The sequence below is a fragment of the Mus caroli genome, chromosome 10 (genome assembly GCF_900094665.2).
Source record: "Mus caroli chromosome 10, CAROLI_EIJ_v1.1, whole genome shotgun sequence".
NCBI classification, from domain to species: domain Eukaryota; kingdom Metazoa; phylum Chordata; class Mammalia; order Rodentia; family Muridae; genus Mus; species Mus caroli.
Window position 1 is genome coordinate 82,910,971 of NC_034579.1, and position 18,267 is coordinate 82,929,237.

The 18,267-nt window shown below is 39.6% G+C and overlaps 1 protein-coding gene across 5 annotated transcripts in view; it reads right to left on the reverse strand.

Moving 5' to 3' along the window:
* The window catches only part of Ano4 (anoctamin 4), a 374,740-nt gene that overhangs the window by 156,110 nt on the left and 200,363 nt on the right, over nt 1-18,267 (reverse strand). For all 5 annotated transcript variants that reach the window (XM_021174227.2, XM_029482964.1, XM_029482962.1 and 2 more), the window contains 3 exons: nt 12,085-12,189; nt 3,816-3,952; nt 122-280 (listed from right to left, as the gene is read on the reverse strand). In XM_021174227.2, coding sequence (XP_021029886.1) covers nt 122-280; nt 3,816-3,952; nt 12,085-12,189 — 401 coding nt within the window. The remainder of the gene's footprint in view (nt 1-121; nt 281-3,815; nt 3,953-12,084; nt 12,190-18,267) is intronic.

The window sequence follows — 18,267 nt, forward strand, 5'->3', positions numbered from 1 at the left end:
GTGTGCATGTGTGTGTGTGTGTGCATGTGTGTGTGTGTGCATGTGTGTGTGTGTGCATGTGTGTGTGTGCATGTGTGTGTGTGCATGTGTGTGTGCAGTCCCATACAAAAAAACTGTTTACCTCTTTCTCCATTTGTAATCCTTCTGCTCTAATATTTCTTTCGAACACTTCTCTCTTTTCAGTCTGAGGGTTGGATTTTCTGTACACAAGAATGTAGTCAATTCGACATTTTCCGTCTCTAAAGTAAAGTCCATTGGATTTGTTTCGTTCTCGCACTGTCTGCGTACAAAGAGAAAGAGACCGGTTCAAGCCGTTCGTGAGCCTGAGCTTCAGGTAAGTAAGGCTAAAGAACTGAAACGGAATGAAATTTAGTTCAAACATGAACACGAGTCAGAAGCTCAAGCTCATAAAATGAAACGTGAAAACAAGGAACAATAAAAGTTGAAGATGCATTATATAAAAAGGGCAAACCATAAGACATCTGAAAGTAGCAGGTGTTGACAAAGATCTGGGGGCATCTGAGAGCCATTACAGCCTACTGACGAAAGTGAAAACTGGGGTGCTAACTCTGGGAAACATAACGGCTCTGATCTCGTAAAACTGCACATTTCCCTAACATACAACCCTGGAGAGATTCTTGGCAAGGCAACTAGGAGATGTAGATAAATATTTATGCTGCATTGTTCATAACAATAGAAAAATTTAAAATGAGAGTACACTCAGAGACATACAATAAATGGATAAATACAGTGTGTACTGGATAGACACTCTGTTAAATACTATTATGCAACAGTGAGAATAAATACACTTGAGTTGTATTGAAACATTTTTTTTTACAGGAAAATAACAAGCCAAAGAAGACTTCACAACACAATTTTCTATTAAATGTGAACAAAATGAATTTCTGTGTCTACACTATATGCAGTAAAAATTTTAGGGTAAGGAAATGAAAAATCAAAGAACAACATAGGTAGGATGGTGTCCTAGAAGGGTCAAAGCTGCATCACAGGTAAGTGCAATGTGCTTAGTAATATTCTCATTCTGTTTTTCTCAAGATGATTCGCCCACACTAAAAACAAAACAAAACAAAACAAAGAAACAAACAAACAAAAACCATCTTAAAGGCTGGGTGCGATAATGCACACACCTAAGCCCAGTGCTTGAGATGCACAGATACGAAAATCTCTATCAAGGCTAATCTGGTCTACATGGCAAGTTCTAGGCTACCCAGGGCTACATAGAATCTGTCTAAAGAAGATAGAAATAGAGAGATAGAGGTATAAGTAGTGATAGATAGATAGATAGATAGATAGATAGATAGATAGATAGATAGACAGAGACACAGACAGATAGACTCACACACACACACATACACAGAGAAAAGAAAAATATTTTACCTTGTTATCTTTGGGTATATGTGTAAATACAAGCATTTAGGGTGCTTAAGACAAAACAATACACATCCTTCTGCTTGCATGCACTCTAATATTAATTTTCAATTGCATTAAAAAAAGCAGTAAAAAGTTAGCAATAGTGATAAGTCATATAACTTGAAAAGTGTCTTTCTCATTCATAGATTGCATGATAGTTTGAGATGTTTTTTTGTTATTAAACTTGTAGCTTCTACGGAAGTCATAGTCCTTATTTTATAACAATCAATAGAGGGTGAATGAATTGGCTTTTTGCTCAGGCTTCTTAGACTGTACCAATGTAGGGCCAGCCCTAAAGGAGAGCACTGAGTCTGGGCTGCTCAAGGTGGAGACCAGTGTCTTAGGCTAAGAGATTTCTGAACTGAGTCTGCAAATCCAGCCAAGTGGAAACGGGAAGCCTGTCTTCTCTCGACCACAGAGCCCATCACTTTTCAAAAACATACAGATGGAAAACGTGTGAGCTTTCCATGACATGCTAGTATCACATCGGTTCTCAAGCACCATGTGTGCAACCTCACCCCTCAAAAAGCTGTATAAGACCCTTGGGAGCCAGCCTGAAGATGCTCCTATTAACAAATATTTACCAGACAGGGATAGCAGCACCTATCTTTCAAAGCAGGGCATTGAGCTGGGGATATGGTTCAGTGACAGGGTGTTACTTAGGATCATGGGGCCCTGGGTTCAATTTTGGATGCTGTACTCAATAGAACAACAACAACACCTACAACAACAATGACAGCAACAACCACCACCACAAGGCTTTTGTCAAAAGTTCCAGGAAGAAGCCTGGCTCTGACTGAGCATTTCTACCTCCAGCACAGCCCTAGCCTTTCTGAAACTGCTATTTCTCTGGAAGGGAAATAAATTACTTGCTATTTGAGTTCCTTTCAATGTCCCTTCATGAAACTATTGTACAGCATCCAAAGTGTGTAGAGATGATGAACAACGGATCTTTTTGTTCTTAATGAAAAATAGGGGCCTGGTGAGATGGCTAAGCAGGTAAGAGCACTGACTGCTCTTTCGAAGGTCCTGAGTTCAAAACCCAACAACCACATGTAATGAGATCTGACACCCTCTTCTGGTGTGCTTTGAGTCAGCTACAGTGTACTTATTGTAATAATAAATAAATCTTTGGGCCGGAGTAAGCAGGGACTGAGTGAGCGGGGTTGATTGGAGCAAAGTGGTGCCAACTGGCGCAAGTAGAGGTCCTAAAAATTCAATTCCCAACAACCACATGAAGGCTCACAACCATCTGTACAGCTACAGTGTACTCACATACATAATAAATAAATAAATAAATAAATAAATAAATAAATAAATAAATAAATAAATCTTTTTTTTTTTAAAGGAAGAAAAATAGGGAGGGAAAAGAGAGACTGTGATGTTGCAGGGTTTTGCCTGTCCAATCACATTAGGGCAGGCCTGTGATTGGACAGGGAAAGGGAGGCGGAGCTAAGAGATGGAGAGCATATGAGGTAGAAGAGAAGGAAGATAGCAGCGGTCGTGAACCAGCATGGCCTTAACCAGCCACAGTTATGATATCATAAGTTAGAATAATTAGGATAAATCTTTTATCATCATCAATTGGCTCTAAAATTATTGTATTGGCATCTTGTAAATTGTGAATTTTTATTGATACATAAATCTGATCGGGTTAACCATAATTATAAGCTTTAAGAGTTTTGATTCTACTTTCCACTGCTTAAAGGAGCCATTCTTTCACTGTGTAACTGTCTGGAAGAGCAAAAGCATTAGGAAGATGCCATCAATGACTGACTTTAACTCTGTGTGCATGCCATTTCTGTGTGATGGGAATTCAAAGGAAACCTTAAACCTCATTGAGAGGCAGCCTAAGCAATAGTGAACATCCCACAGAATACTGCTTCTTCCCTGTAATGGTACATGATCAGAAAGACACATGTCCAACCATAAGGAAACTGCCCATTGACAGAGGCAAATACAAATTCAGAGGCCTCGGATAACACCATGGTCTGAAAAGCCAGTATGTTTTACATTGCATGTCTGTATGCTCAGGGGTTTCTACTAGAAAGTTCATCTTTGTCAAGTGTCTTTTTATTAGTTAGGGACACTTGGACTGCATTTAAAATGACGAGAAGTTGTGGAAATCTTGCTCTGCACACGTTAAGTGTCTCTAGATGTGAGACAGCAAGTGCATGCTTAACTTCTCGGTTTTGAGCATATGCCCATCTCAGATCCTCAGAATGTGCTAGAAGAACCTAGTCACACAGACCTATGACCCCCGCCTGTGCTTCCCAGGAGCCTGCAGTTTAATGGGATTTGATTCTGAATCGTCTGCTGGTTCGCTCTCTGCACAGGATCCCACCTGAAGCATGACGCTCGCAGGAAGTCATGCATGCTCTTACCTCTCCCCCTGCTTCTAGCCTGCTGGTGTCCTCCGAAGTGCTCGTCAGATTTCCAGGGTGAAGCAGAGAATCGTCATCTTTGCAAGGGCTGTTGACAGCCTCAAGTTCATCAAAAAGAATATTGACATCCTTGGCCACTAGAAGCAAAGCACATACGTTAAAGTGGACTACGGAGCTGGACGGAACATCAGCACAGTGAGAGGAGGCATCTCCCTCTGGTTTCCTTCGCACACGTTGCTTCAGTAAACACCCCGAGTGACACATGCATCCCCTCCTAAGAGAAAAAATGTCAGATGTAAAACCTGCCTGACCCAACAGGTGACATTAGGCAAGATAATGGAGGTAAAACACCTTCATGTCATAAACATAATTTGCCTCCCAGAATAACAAAAGGCGATTTATTCAGATTGTCTTTGTATAACTGCTTTGAGAAAGGCCCTTTCATTTAAAACTACTGAGGATTCGTTCTGTAGGTTAGAAGGTGAGCTGTGCTTTTTTGTGCTATATTTTCACACTTAAGAGCCGTACGGTTTGACAAGGCAGCGCATAAAAGTGCCACTAGCCTGGCTTCCTGACCTTTATTTCTTCCTTTATAATCTCTCTAGTAAATTTAAGAATGCAGCATGCCATTAAGTTTCCTGCCTTCCTTGTTCCTCTCATGATGAATTGAAAGGAGTAAGCCATTCAGAGGCTCCCCCTATAGACTATTTATGCTAATGACACAAGAATATACAAAGAACTATATGTCATCCTTCTTGGGGGAGACTAAGAAGTTCAAATACACCTTGCAGCATACAGTGAAGAAAAGCTGAGTGCCACTGGTGGAGTAGACAGCCCGGACTCTTCTTCACCACCTCAAATTACAGCCTGATGTGATGTGTGTGGGCTTTTTTTTTTTAAATTTTTCTTATTTTGATGCTTTTAAAATAGCTTATAACTTGCCAGAAGTTGCTGTATAAAATGAATATACATTGATTTGAATATACATTCTTTCATTCATAAATGTTTTAGACAAGCTCACATTGTGTGTCAAGTGTTTGGGCGTGATGGGCATGTTTTGGTGACTAAGAGTGGTGTGACTCTTTGCCTTTATGGAAAAAGGAAACATTAAATAAGTGCAAATAACAAGTAGTTAAAAAAAAGAAAGAACAGAATTGGGCCCAGGGACAAAGAGATAATCTATGTAGTCAGAGTGTCCAGGTTCTAAAACTATAGCCAAGCATGTGGCTTTACGCAATGCATTTGTCATTTCAAGTTTTGCTCTTGTAAAATAAAATGGATAGGAAATAGGGATAAAGATAACGTTCACCGCTCACTGACATAGGCTCAGTCATTATCTGCCTATGAGGCTGACCTCATTTCTCAGCCCTGTAAATATGTTCCTTTACATCAATAAAGACTGCCAGATATGTTTATGTTAAGGATTGTAAACAGGGAACATCTTTCCTGGACTACATGGAATCTCACGGCAGTCAGAATCAGAGAGAGGAAGTGGAAAATGCATTACTGCTGGTTTTAAAGACAGATGCCAGGACCATGGACCACAGCAAGCAGGTGGCCAATAGAAGACAGAAACACTAACAATGCAGCCTCCAGCAGGAATGCAGGTACCACCATCTTGATTTCTGGTTCTGACTTCTAGAGTGTCCGGATCACAGATGTGTGACTTGAAGATACCAAGCATGTGGCAATTAGCACACCAGCGCTGATGAATGTAATCACCATTGGTATTTAGACCACAGAGACCCACAGAGAAGAAGACATCATAGTCTTTCCACGGAGCCAGACTCAAAGAGAGGAGCTGAAGGAACTCAGGTTTCTGAACATGAAATATATACAGCGTTTCAGAGCTTGATTGTCTGGCCACCCCGGGTAGAGAAGCTCCCACTTTGAAAGCACACCCTTCCCACTACTTATTTCTTTCCCAGAACTGAACACGGGGTCTGAAATTAGCTTCCTTACTCATGTTTATGTATGTATTAGTAATTTACCTTATCGGAATTCAAGTTCCAACCCTGCTGCTATTATTTCTACTGAGAATCTGACCCAGAGTCAATCCTCAAGACATATGCCGTGATGGGGACTGTTGGGTGGTATGAACTGTAGTCTAGTGACATGAGAATACCCCTCCTCTAATATCATCGAGTCTAGGACCCTACTCATGACTTTAATGTGCAAGCCATAACTTCACAGCTTCAAGTAGACAGTGCTTTAAACAGCAGGTAGTTACCAATTAGGTTTGAGCAATGACAAAAATGTCATTTTAACAATGTCAGAGACCTGCTGGCTATTTCAAACACTTGGTGGCTGGGTAAATTTGTGCTTCTGTTTGCTAGCTAGTATCACAGGGACTTCTTACCGTTCTTTGGATATTGAAGGCCTGTGTCTTAAAGGCTTGGTCTCTAAGCTTGCCCTGTTAGGAAATTATAGAAACTTCTCTTTGTTATATAATTCAACCATTTTGGTTACCTGCCTCTTTTGTCTACTCTTTGGCCCTCTTGGCTGCTGTTCCGGTTCCTCTTCTTTCTCCCCTCTCCCTTTCCCTCCCCCTTTCCTCTGGATTCTCCCAGATGTTCCTGCCTCTGGCTATGCTTTCTCACACATCTGCAATAAGCTTTCTCTCCCCATCATATGTAGAAGCAGTCATTTACTTTTTCTCTTTTGTTTTCATTTTTTCCCCTTTCAGGTACCACTTGCTGATTATAGCCGAATTTACAGTGAGAGTGAGAATTGGGAGCAAAATGAAAGAGTAGAAATATTTGGAAAACTTAGGGTTTAGCTAGAAAAGCACAAACAGACTGAGTAAAGGTGCAGCTAAAACAGATGCCACAGTTGCTAAAGACACTAGGACTGCCAAGAAGATGCTAAGAGTATCGCACCTGGATGATAGGAAAGACACGTGGAGGCAATTTCAGACTCTGGCTTCTGATACAGTAGCTGGAAAGATTAAATAGGATTATGGGCATGTTGCTAGGATAGTGCCCCGGAAAGATGAGAAATGTAGGTTGTCCACTGGAGACTCTCAGACATTTAAGCAAGCATTTACTCAGTACAAAAAGGCAAAGTGGGCACAAACAAAATGGAAAGATTGCTTCGAGGAATTGATTGGCACGGTGCATTTGTTTGTCTCTCACTGTTACAATCAGATATGCGGCAAAAATCAACTTGGGGGAAGAAAGACTTGTTTTAGATGACCACTCATGGGGAGGGGAGCACAAGGGCGTGGCACCATAAACCTGTGTGTGAGGTTTATGGCTGGTCACACTGCTGAGACAGACAGGAAGCAGTGAAAGGTGCTGCTCTCTTTCCTCCTCTTGTTGAGTCTGAGTCACTGACCAAGGGATAACCACATTCACACTGGGGTGAGTCCTTCTCTGGAGATGCTGTGACAGACACACTCAGTGGTGGGTGGTTCCTGCCTGCTGCTCTCTCAGTGGTCATCTCTGTTGAGAATATAGGATAAGGGGTTGACAAGCTCTGCCATTCCCCTTGAATTGAAATGAATGTCTAATGAAGAACAGGGGACTACTCTAGTATTAAGGTAGAGAAATCCAACTCTACATTAAGGCTCCAACTCTTTGCCTCTGGTGGAGACAGCTAATGAGGAATGGGAGGAAGAAGCCCCTCACCCTCTCTGTTGATGCTCACAAAAATTTGTGACTTGAAGTCACCATGGGGATGCCACCAGTGGAGCACTCAGACAAGTTAGTATGCTGTAGAAATCCAATTTTTGGAAAGTAAGGACTATCTTAATTTAGTCATCTTTATCACTTGCCAAATGCTACATAGCTCCAGCAGATATTAATATCCTTATCAGAGTATGTGCAGCTAAGCATGTCATCAATAGAACACTGTGCCTGGTGCATGCTTCAAAGACAGAGATAGGCAGAGGGGGCTCCACAGTATAGCATTCTTGCTCCTGATGTCTTAACTACAGTGCAGGTTTTAGGAACAAAAATCAATATTCTTATATAGAAACTTACATTATCTCCTTTAGGAGAAAAATAAGCCGTAAGTTACAAAGTTAACCATCTTTTTTAAAATCTATTTTTTGACAGGTATTTCAAGTACCTGCTAAGCTCAGATACCTCACTAGGTTGGGGCTGAGGCAATGGACTTCATGGGCATACATCCTTTCTCTTAGAGAGCTCACTGTCCACCCCAAGTGGGGGCAAGGTTTCTCTATCCATGATCTGAACTTCACAGCGACAATGTTTATTCACATAAAATTATGCAAGAATGGATTTCATCACCTCCCTTAAATGTTTTTCTCAAATAGAAAATATTTTTATAATTATCTACATAGTAGAGATCTGCTACTAGGCTCATTAAGTGCAGGAGAGAGCCAAAACGCTTTGGGGAATCAACAAAGAGAGGGGCGGGGTGTGTGTGTGCAACAATGACATGTGATCCAAGTCAGGAATCAGCACGCACAGCCAAACTGAGGAAGAGCTGTGTGAACAGACCTCAGCAGCAGCGAAGAGCGAGGGCGGGTGCATCTGGGGAGCAAGGGAGACACGGAGCTGATTCTCTGTTACAGATATCAGGGACTCAGCTCAAAAAGCAAGGCTTAGAAACAGAGCATCCGAGATTCAAACAACTGAGCAAGAATAAAGGGTTTCAAGTTGCCTGAGAGAAACATCAGCTAGAGGGTCTGAACCAAATATCCCACTCAGCACACGAAGAAAAAAAAAATGTAAGATTAATTTGCTTATTATCGATACAGCATTCTGTCTGCAAGTATGCCTGCAGGCCAGAAGGGGGCGTCAGATTTCATTATAGATGGTGCTGAGCCACCGTGTGGTTACTGGGATTGAACTCAGTACATCTGAAAGAGCAGCCAGTGCTCCTAACCTTTGAACCATCTCTCCAGCCCCACAAAAAGAAAGTTTAAATGGTTGCTTCTTTCTGTCCCAACCCAGGACAGGGACAGAAAAGAGAAATCAGAGGTCCAGAGATATCTTGGTCCCCTCGTCAGGTGGACCAAGCTGCCTATTTGCGATGACAAAGCTATTGATTCTACTTGCCAAATATTTACAATTATTTCAACCACTTCTCTAGGGAAATTCATCTGGATTGCTTAGGCATTTGCGATTTTTAATTCTCTAAGGAAAAGAGATCACAAATGTATTGCGAGGATAGCAATCAGATTAACTAATTATGAGTTATGAGCGGTGTGTTTGTTGAACCTGCGTTTAGTGTTAGGTGGTAGCGGCTCAAGCATGAGGAAGTAATGTGGAAAGCCTTTATTTACACTTCCAGGTAAGAGGGTGGCATTAGGAGACAGTGTTATAGCAGCAATGAAGAAAAATGTAACGGTAAATGTATTTGAGAAATAGTCTAAAAGGAAGTGGGGGGGGGGTAAAAAACAATCAAAGAATGTGATTCACTGCTCTTTAACTTTCCAAATGCATCAGGATAGCCTCATGTTGCCACGCAGGGCAGGAGTACTTTAATCTTAGTGCTTTGCGTTGGAGACAAAACAAGGTGAAATTATAGGTCACAGAGGAAGACGTGAGAGGCCGGTGCAGTGTAATCCAGATGTCCACGTTTGTTCTGCAGAGTGCTAGTTCACTAGGTTATTTTTGTCATAAATTGCAGATTATTACATCTGAAACACCGAATTCTAAAAGCATTGCACACCAACCCTGAAGCACCACTAGGGAGCATAAAAAAAAGACACTTATAGAAGCAATTTAGTATATAAAAAAACGGGAAAAATGGTTATGTCTCAATTTCTAACACCAGTCTGTTTGTAATAAATCTACTTTTATGTCTGTGCTGTCTTCTGTCCTGTAGAAACCAAACTAACATAGGAGTTAGCAAATAGGAGATGCTCAATATTCATATCAAAGATTTTAAAACCAGCTAATTGTTAGAACGTAATAATAGTATACACATATATTTCTTTGGGAATTTTATGTGTATTTTACATATCCACGCCCTAATTCCTCCCAGATCTACCCTCCTTCCCCATCCACTTAATTTGTGTCTTCATTTATTTTTTTTAACCAACTAAGTCCAATTTATGCTTAAGTTCAACTTATGCCCATAAGTTCTTGAATGTGTGCCTTCCACTGGAGCATAGTTAATATACCAGAGGCTACAATCTCAGGGAAAACGGAGTCTTCCTCTCTTGTCTGCTAACAATTGCCAATAGCTTTTTAGCTTTGAGTAAGAAGACTTTTTTATGCTGACCACCCCTTTCCATGCTGGAAACGATATATTTTGTATTCTAATTATCTTAGTGATGTTGTTTTAAAATATCAGCTTTTTTAGAATCATGGAAGTGGGGAACAGAGCGAGGCAAGGAGGCATTTAATGAAACTTTCTCCTCCTTTCCCACCCACTGCACCGGAAGCTCTGCGTAAGACTGATGGAGAGTTGGCCGGAAGTTAACCTTTCCCCTCTGGTTCTTCTATGTAAACATTAAGCTCCTTGGAAGTTCCTGCATTTAGAGAGAAACCCGTAGCATCTTTAGGTGACAGGAAAATCTGTTAAAACAGGAATTCAGAGGATCCATCTGGCATCTCAGGAAGAGGGTGCGGATCTTCTGGTACTGGAGTTATGGACGGACTAATGTGATCCACTATGTGGGTGCTGGGAACCACACTCGGGTCCTCTGCAACAGTTGCAAGTGCTCTTCCTGCCAAGAGCTATCTGTCTAGCGCCACCTGGGTCTTAGTCTGAACTTTATAAAATACTCACAAATTTGTATTCCCTTATTTGAATCGTAAGGGATATTCATAAAGAGATAATCATTTAAAACTAGCAAACAGCTTACAGCATTAGACAAATGCATCTTTAATTGAGGTCTACTAATGACCAACTACTGGAAAGAAAACTTCTTTATGAACCATTCATTTTGATGCAAGTTAATTCAGTCCTAAAAACACATCAATTAAGTTCAACTCTAGCATTTACATGGATCCAAATTTTGGCGGTGGAAACTTTTTGTTGTTGTTGTTCTTTAAGAACTGTGCAATCTAGCATCCTTTTAAGCAAATGAAATAATTATATAATTTTATAACTTTGCATGAAAAGTAATTTTCTGTCCTTTGTCTATTAATTTGATTTATCATCCTCCTGGGGAAAGTTTTTCTTTTTTATTCACTAATATGAAGGGATGACCATCCCGAACAAACAACTGGTCCTCGTATATTCTTAATTAAAACCATTTCTTTCAAATGTAGATTAATCTTCAATTCAATATGTTTAAATGTAGAACAGATCTCATTCATGGAGGGATGCAATGAAGGCTACAGCTGCCTCCAGTCTAATCTGGCCTCCAATGTTTGTCCAAATTCTTTGTTAATTTCCCTATCTCTTTTGTCAATTTTCCCATCTTCGATTATCCCACATAAAACACTAAACCATTCATCATCTTATAAAATCAAGAAAATAGTACAATGGTGGGGAAGGACTCTAAAAAGCATGAGGAATATTCATAATAAATTTAGCCTGATGAGTTTAAAAGTAAAGCACTTGCCTGGTATTTGCCAAGCCCTGAGACAATCCCCAGACACACACACACACACACACATGCATGTACACATGCACATTCATTTGCATGCACAGACATTGGCACAAAAATGTAATGTCTCTAATTCAAAAGTAGAAAATACTGCAGTTGCTTTTCCTAAAATGGTCTGCAAATGTAAAACCTTCAATTTCAGCATCACCTAGAATTTGCTCTGATAACGAAACGAGAATCATCAGCTGCTCAGTGTTTAATCTGTAATTGAGCAAATGTGTTGATCAAATATGATTCTGAGTGACATCTACTGAAGACAAAAAAGTGAACAAAGAGCCCCTCTCACTAACCATTATTCTGTGTAGTTTCTTCTGGGATGTGGCCTTTCATCAATGACTCTAAGTCAATATGGTTTTGCTTTTGGCTTAGTGGGCCACCATGTAGTTCTTTCTTCTTGCATTTGAGCATGGGAACAATAATTGTTTTTTTAAAAAATGGTTTTTCATTGTTTATAATTAGTCTAAACCTAAAACATTTTAAATATTTTAAAAATAGCATAATATTGTAAACATACAGAATTCTCCAAAGACTCCAATATCTTATGGTTCAGATTCACAAGCTAATGCCACTTCCTAGTCTCTCTGTGTCTCAAAATTATTTTGTACAAAACATTGTTTATGACATGGATTGATTATTCTTTCGGGTTTTAAAGTATCTAAGCTGCCAATTGTTTTACTCTTTCCCAATATTATAACACCTTTTCCTCTTTGCATTTAAAATTCGAGAGAAACTTACTTTCTTGTATTGCATTAAGAATCTCTGAAAAGTCCACATCGCTCTTTGGGCCGTCGGGCAGTATTTGCATATCCAGCTGATGGCTTTGCAAATCCAGTCCACCTTCTAGAGAAATAAAAGATATCCATGGAGTTTGCACTGCTTATAGGACGGCCCACATTAGGGCCCCGGGGAGAAGGGACATCAACATCTAAAGTGAACAGCTGTTTGGCTTGCTATTGATCCCACCTCTTAGAAAATTGCCTTAGAAGGGGAAAAAAAAAAGAGAATGGGACACAATCACTCTTTGTACATCAAAAACGTTCCCCCCTGAAAGAAATAAAACAACTACTTTAAATAATGCAACATGCTTCACAGCATTTACTGGCATTTTTTCCTAGCTGAAACAAAACCTTAGCTTTCAATCAAGACAATTTAAAATTATTCTTCTATTCTCTATGTAGATAAGATGTGGCATTTCACAAAACACTCTGTGATGCTGTTCTCTTCTTCTGGAAGGATTTGCTTTCCTAATAAGACAGGAAACATGGCATCAATATTTTCCTTCTCACAATGATATTTCTCTGCTGCAGCGTTCATTCTAATTGTGGCAGGATCCTTCAATCTATGTTACAAAATAATTAAGCCTCTTACGGGACCTTTGTGTGATCAGACCATCTGAGTATGCGCTAAAGAAAGGATTATCTCTGCTACTCCACACACCCACAAAGCACTTAGGCCTAAGAAAACAAGAGACCAAAAAGTAGTTTATCATTAACAATGCTTCTTCTAAAATATGGTATTCTTCTCTCATATACTACAGCTTTCTCATAAATATCTGCCACATCTTCCCATCCCTCCATTCTTCCCAGTCCTCCTCGAACCTCGAACCTTCCCTCTTTCCCAAAGCCACTCCTTCCTCTGTCTCCCCCCAGAAAAGAACAGGCCTCTCAGTGACATCAACCAAACATGGCACAAGATACAATAAGACCAGGCACAAGCCCTCAGACCAAGGCTGGATGAGGGAACCCACTAGGAGGAAAGAAGTCCTAAGAGCAGGCAAAATAGTCTGAGATACCCCTACTTGCATTACCAGGAGTCCCACAAAAACACCAAACCAACAACCATAGCATGTATGCAGAGGACCTAGCACAGACCTATGCCAACAACATAACATATATTCAGAGGACCTAGCACAAACCCATGAAGACTCTGTGATTGCCATTTCAGTCTCTATGAGGCAGCATGAGCACTGCTTAGTTGATCCTGAAGGGTGTGCTCTCCCTGTGTTCTCAACCCTTCTGTCTTCTCCTGCTGGGTTCCCTGAGCTCTGAGGAGAAGGATCCAATGGAGACCTGGCTGGAGAGACGGCTCAGCCTTTAAACTCTAGGCTCACAACCAAGTAACACTTATTAATATGAATACATCTAATTTTCAGAATCTACAAAATCTAAAATACACAGGTAACAAATAAAATGAGCATGGTATAGCATACAGTGTTTGTGTTTTTAAAAAAAACAATCTTTTTATGTCAATATACAGATAGATGATAGATATGTAGATAGATAGATAGTCTCACATGTATTTTCAATTACATTCTCGAAACTCTACAAGTCATAGCTACTGCCTTACATGAATGTTCACAAGTTACTTAATACAACAGAGAGTGAGTGGCCTTTAGGAGGGAGGAAACACTGCATGCTGTGGTCCCAGCTCATAGAACTGTGCCTCATGCTGAGCCTGCCCTCAGCAAGTGTGAGTTGGATGAATAAGTGAAGCCGTGCAGTGATATGAGACAGTGGAGTTAAAGCAAAGCTAAAGCTAGCATGGAAATTCTGATTAGCTCACACCAACCCTTTCTAGCTCTTAGTCTCCTCATTTGTAAATGATGGCTGATGAATACAGCCTCATAATGTAGCACAAGGATTAGAGGAACTAATGTATGGAAAGCTCTTAGCTGCCACAGTCAATACTTAGTAAAAGGGGGCACTTGTACATCCCGGTAACTGTCAGGAACTGCTGTTTAATACTACAGGCAGTTCAGTGAACTTTTCAGATTCATGATCATGATTGGTTTGTTGCAAAGTCTCAAGTTATCCATGGAATAGCTTCTCTGGACAAATAAGCATTTTATTGAGCTATTCCACAACTAAAACATTTATCTTTTCCATCCATGGTCAGAGAAAAGTTCTCATGGCATTCAATCTCTGCTTTCTCTATTTGTGGACAAACATCTCCCACTAAGGACAGCAAAATTACAAATCAGTACTATCCATTTGCCACAGAGACCACCAAGAATGTAGATATGGATATAATATCCCAAGTATAACAAAAGGACTATAGATTAATATGACTGAGTATGTCAGGAATAATATATTTCAACAAGTACAGAACTTATCTATAAAAAGTTAAATCATTAAGTTATAGTCTGCATGTTGCTTTTCACAATAGACATATAACATGTTTAAAGACACTTAAAATTTTTGGAATGGTCCAGTGAAAGGTGAAAATTATTTCAACTTTAGAATTCAAGACTGACAGAAAGACTGAAAATTCCAAATCATAGATAATATTCAATTGGAGAGAGGTTCTAAATTAATACAACTTCAAAAAATATGAACAAAATGTCTCCAAACTGCTGTCTTCATGGTATAACTTAAAGATCGTACTTGGAGCCCCTAAGACATAGGCATCTTTTCCCTCTCACTCCAGGACACACATGGTATAATATGCTAATGTGAACTTTCAACAGCACACCATTCATTCCATTCCCAAATGATGAAGACTTTCTTAGCTAGAGAAAGACCAGAGGACAAGGAATATTTGAAAGTGACTATCTCCAGTTTTAGCATGAACTGTCTGACTGACAACCAATAACTTTAATATGTAAAATGCAATAAGGTCACTTTGTGCTTATTTATTTATTTATTTATTGTTATCTATGAGGTTTTGATGTGTTTACTACAACGTTAAAAATCTGAGGCCCTCATCACAGTCACATGCACCCTTAACTTGGGACCAAAATAATAAGCATAATATTGGCCATGAGGCAAGATGAGAAGAAAGGACAGATTCAAACCAAACATTTTTCAAATTATTATTTTATACATATGAGAGTTTTTCTGCTTGCACGTTTGTAAACTACATGTGTGCCTGGTACCTGAGGAGGCCAAAAGAGGGCACAGGATCCCTTGGAACAAGAGTTACAGATGTATGTAAGCAGGCACATGAATACTGGAAACGTAATTGAGTCCTCTGTCAGAGCCACAAGTGCTCTTAACTGATGAGCTATCTCTCCAGTTCCTCAGTAAAATACGAAATATTTTTAAGTTACAATAAACATTCAACCAAATACAGTACTGTGGAGACTAAACTAGTTAAAGTGATAAACTAAAAACATTCCTCAAAGGTATGAAAAAACCAGAACGATTTTAACAAACTAAAAGACTGTGAAGGCTGTAAGTTTTCCAAGCTTGGCTTTCATTCTTCACGTGCTTGATGGATAGGAGTGGTTCTATATCAACTCTTCAGTATGGTTCTTCTGCCTGAGTAAAGTCAGACACAGAGCCAACAAAAGCCACTTCGTAATGGCATTTACATTTAGTAAACGGTCTCCATCTGGGCAAAGAACATGTCAAAAATTCACTTCAGGTTTGGATCTAGCTTGGCTATTAACTGAATGCTTATATACAAGAGCAACAAAAACTGGGCTTCAAATATGACTTTCTTAGCTGGTGAACAGTCAGTGGGATGGCTTTCCCAACACACACCTGTCTAAAGGCAGCCCTCTGTACAGAGAGCATCCCATCTCTTTCTGTGTTTCAGAAAGACTTTTGGTTGTCGCTGTTCCTGATACATAGTGAATATAGATAGTGTTTCCTTCTATTGAGCCCATGAAGCTATTTATTCTTTATATTTTCTCTAATGTATATTTTCCATAAAAATCAGGTCCGTATCATAGAATGAAAAATGCAGAGAATACAGAGAATGCTATTTCTCTTCATCTAGATTTGTTTCATCATGGTTAGCATCCTCAATGGGGCTGGAATGCACTGCAGCCTCGGAACACACTGGGTCCATCTATTACCTTCTTTATCTGCTACAAACAAGACACTGACTACAGCTGTTGCTCATTTGAGGCCTATAATGAGAATTTTGGTTTCTTTAAAACCCAGATATGTTATGCGAATATGTTTTTGTTTTAATCCCAAGTGTGGGACAAGAGGCTGCTTCACAGCAGGTGATTATGATTTGCCTCACACACTAGCAGGGGTGTGATTTTTGCCAAAGGCAGATAGGTTAATTCTGGGAACTTTGGAGAGGGTATAAATGGGAGAGCCTGAGGGGACCTGTGGCGGCTGCTGCTCTTCCTGCTACTGTGTTTGCTGTTGTTTGGTATTGCTGGATTGATGGATATTATGACAATGAAAACTGGACTTGCCCCAAGGAACCTCATGCCACTAATTGCCAATAAGTACCTGATATGGGTTTATCCTCCCTTTTCTCCTCCAACTTTCTTTCTCTCCTACCTTGTGTTGGCAGAGGGAATGAATTAGTATGGGAAGGGAGGTAGAGGCATAAGGACTGAATAAAATAGCTAAAAGAAATATACCAACAAAGCCTTTTAACTGCAATTTTACCTAATGCTCCAGTTTCCTTACCTAATACCAAGATGTAAAAAAAAATTGCTATAAGGAAGCCTGCTTTTTTAACGAAAAATGTATCTTGATAGGCTATATATACATAGCTGTGAAAGACATATGAAAAAGCATTTGTCTTCACTTTGGGTATAGATCTTTCTTTTCATTCATATAGTTTTTCATTCATAGCTGTGTATATATATAAAATGTGTATATAATGTATATATTAAATGTGTATTGTACAATATATAATGTATAATACATATAATATATGTATATATACACACACATATAAAATCAAGTAGGTTCATATCTATAGGCCCTAATTTCATATCCAAACTCTGCTAATACATTTCAATACACCTCTCTGCACTTTACATATTATTTATCATCTATCTATCTATCTATCTATCTATCTATCTATCTATCTATCCATATATCTGCAAACACAGTAAGAATGACCAGTACTGCCCATATGTCATGTGTCTGCAACCATTTACTGCAGCAAGGAAAACATACCAATGGTCTCAGTAAAGAATGATGCTCCCCTTTACAGCTACTATCTACTGTCAACCTCTCCTCAGTAAGGAGGGGCCTGAGGATTTGGAATAGCCTGATTTTGTACAGTAACCATGAATGCTATGAGATCGTGGGAGTGATAGTCACACTGTATCCAGAAGGCAGCATTTCACAGCATTCTTCCCTATTCTTTCAGCCTCCTGCCTTCTGAGTCTTGGTGGTGGCTTCCATATTGATCAATGCTTCCATACAGCTTTCCCATACATCCTTAGTTTTGATTAACTTACCCATTATCCTCATCTCCCCTACCACATAGACTCCATCCCTGCCCAACCCTTTAATAGTATTCTCTCTCTTTTTTCTTTTCACATGTGTTCTATTATCCTTCAACTTACATATTTTCAAGTAGAGTTGTTATATGGTAGGCTTCATATGACTTTCATATCCCCTTCAGCCTCTGGTTCCTCCTGTATCCCCAGTCCCTTCTATGCTTAAGACCCCCCCCCCCAACTTAGCATTATATCTCAGTACTCTTCTCTCCCATTTACCATGCATGTCCTAGGCTCTTTCACCACCAAATGTTTCATTCTACTTCCCTAGTTTCCACTTATGTTTCAAGTTAATGACATGAAACAAAAGATTTAAATTAGAATCTTTATATGAGAGAGAATAGATAGCATTTGTCTTCCTTGGCCTGAGTTACCTCACCCAGTCTAATTCCTTCCAGTGCCATCAATTTCCTGAGTAATTCTGTGAGTTTACTTTTCCTTGCAGCTGAGTAAAATCCCATTGTGTATATAGACCAAGAGTTTCTAATCTGTTCATCTGTTGATGGACATCTATTTTATTCCATTCTAGCTATTGTGAATAATGAAGCAATGAACATGGATATATAAGTGTCTCTGTAGCAGGATATAAAGTATTGTGAGTATATGCCAAGGAGTGGCATATCTGGGTCATGTGCCAATTCCATTTCTAGTTTGTAATAAACTTTCAAACTGGATTTCAAAGTAAAGTGAGTATATTAGTGTACTATTTGACCAGT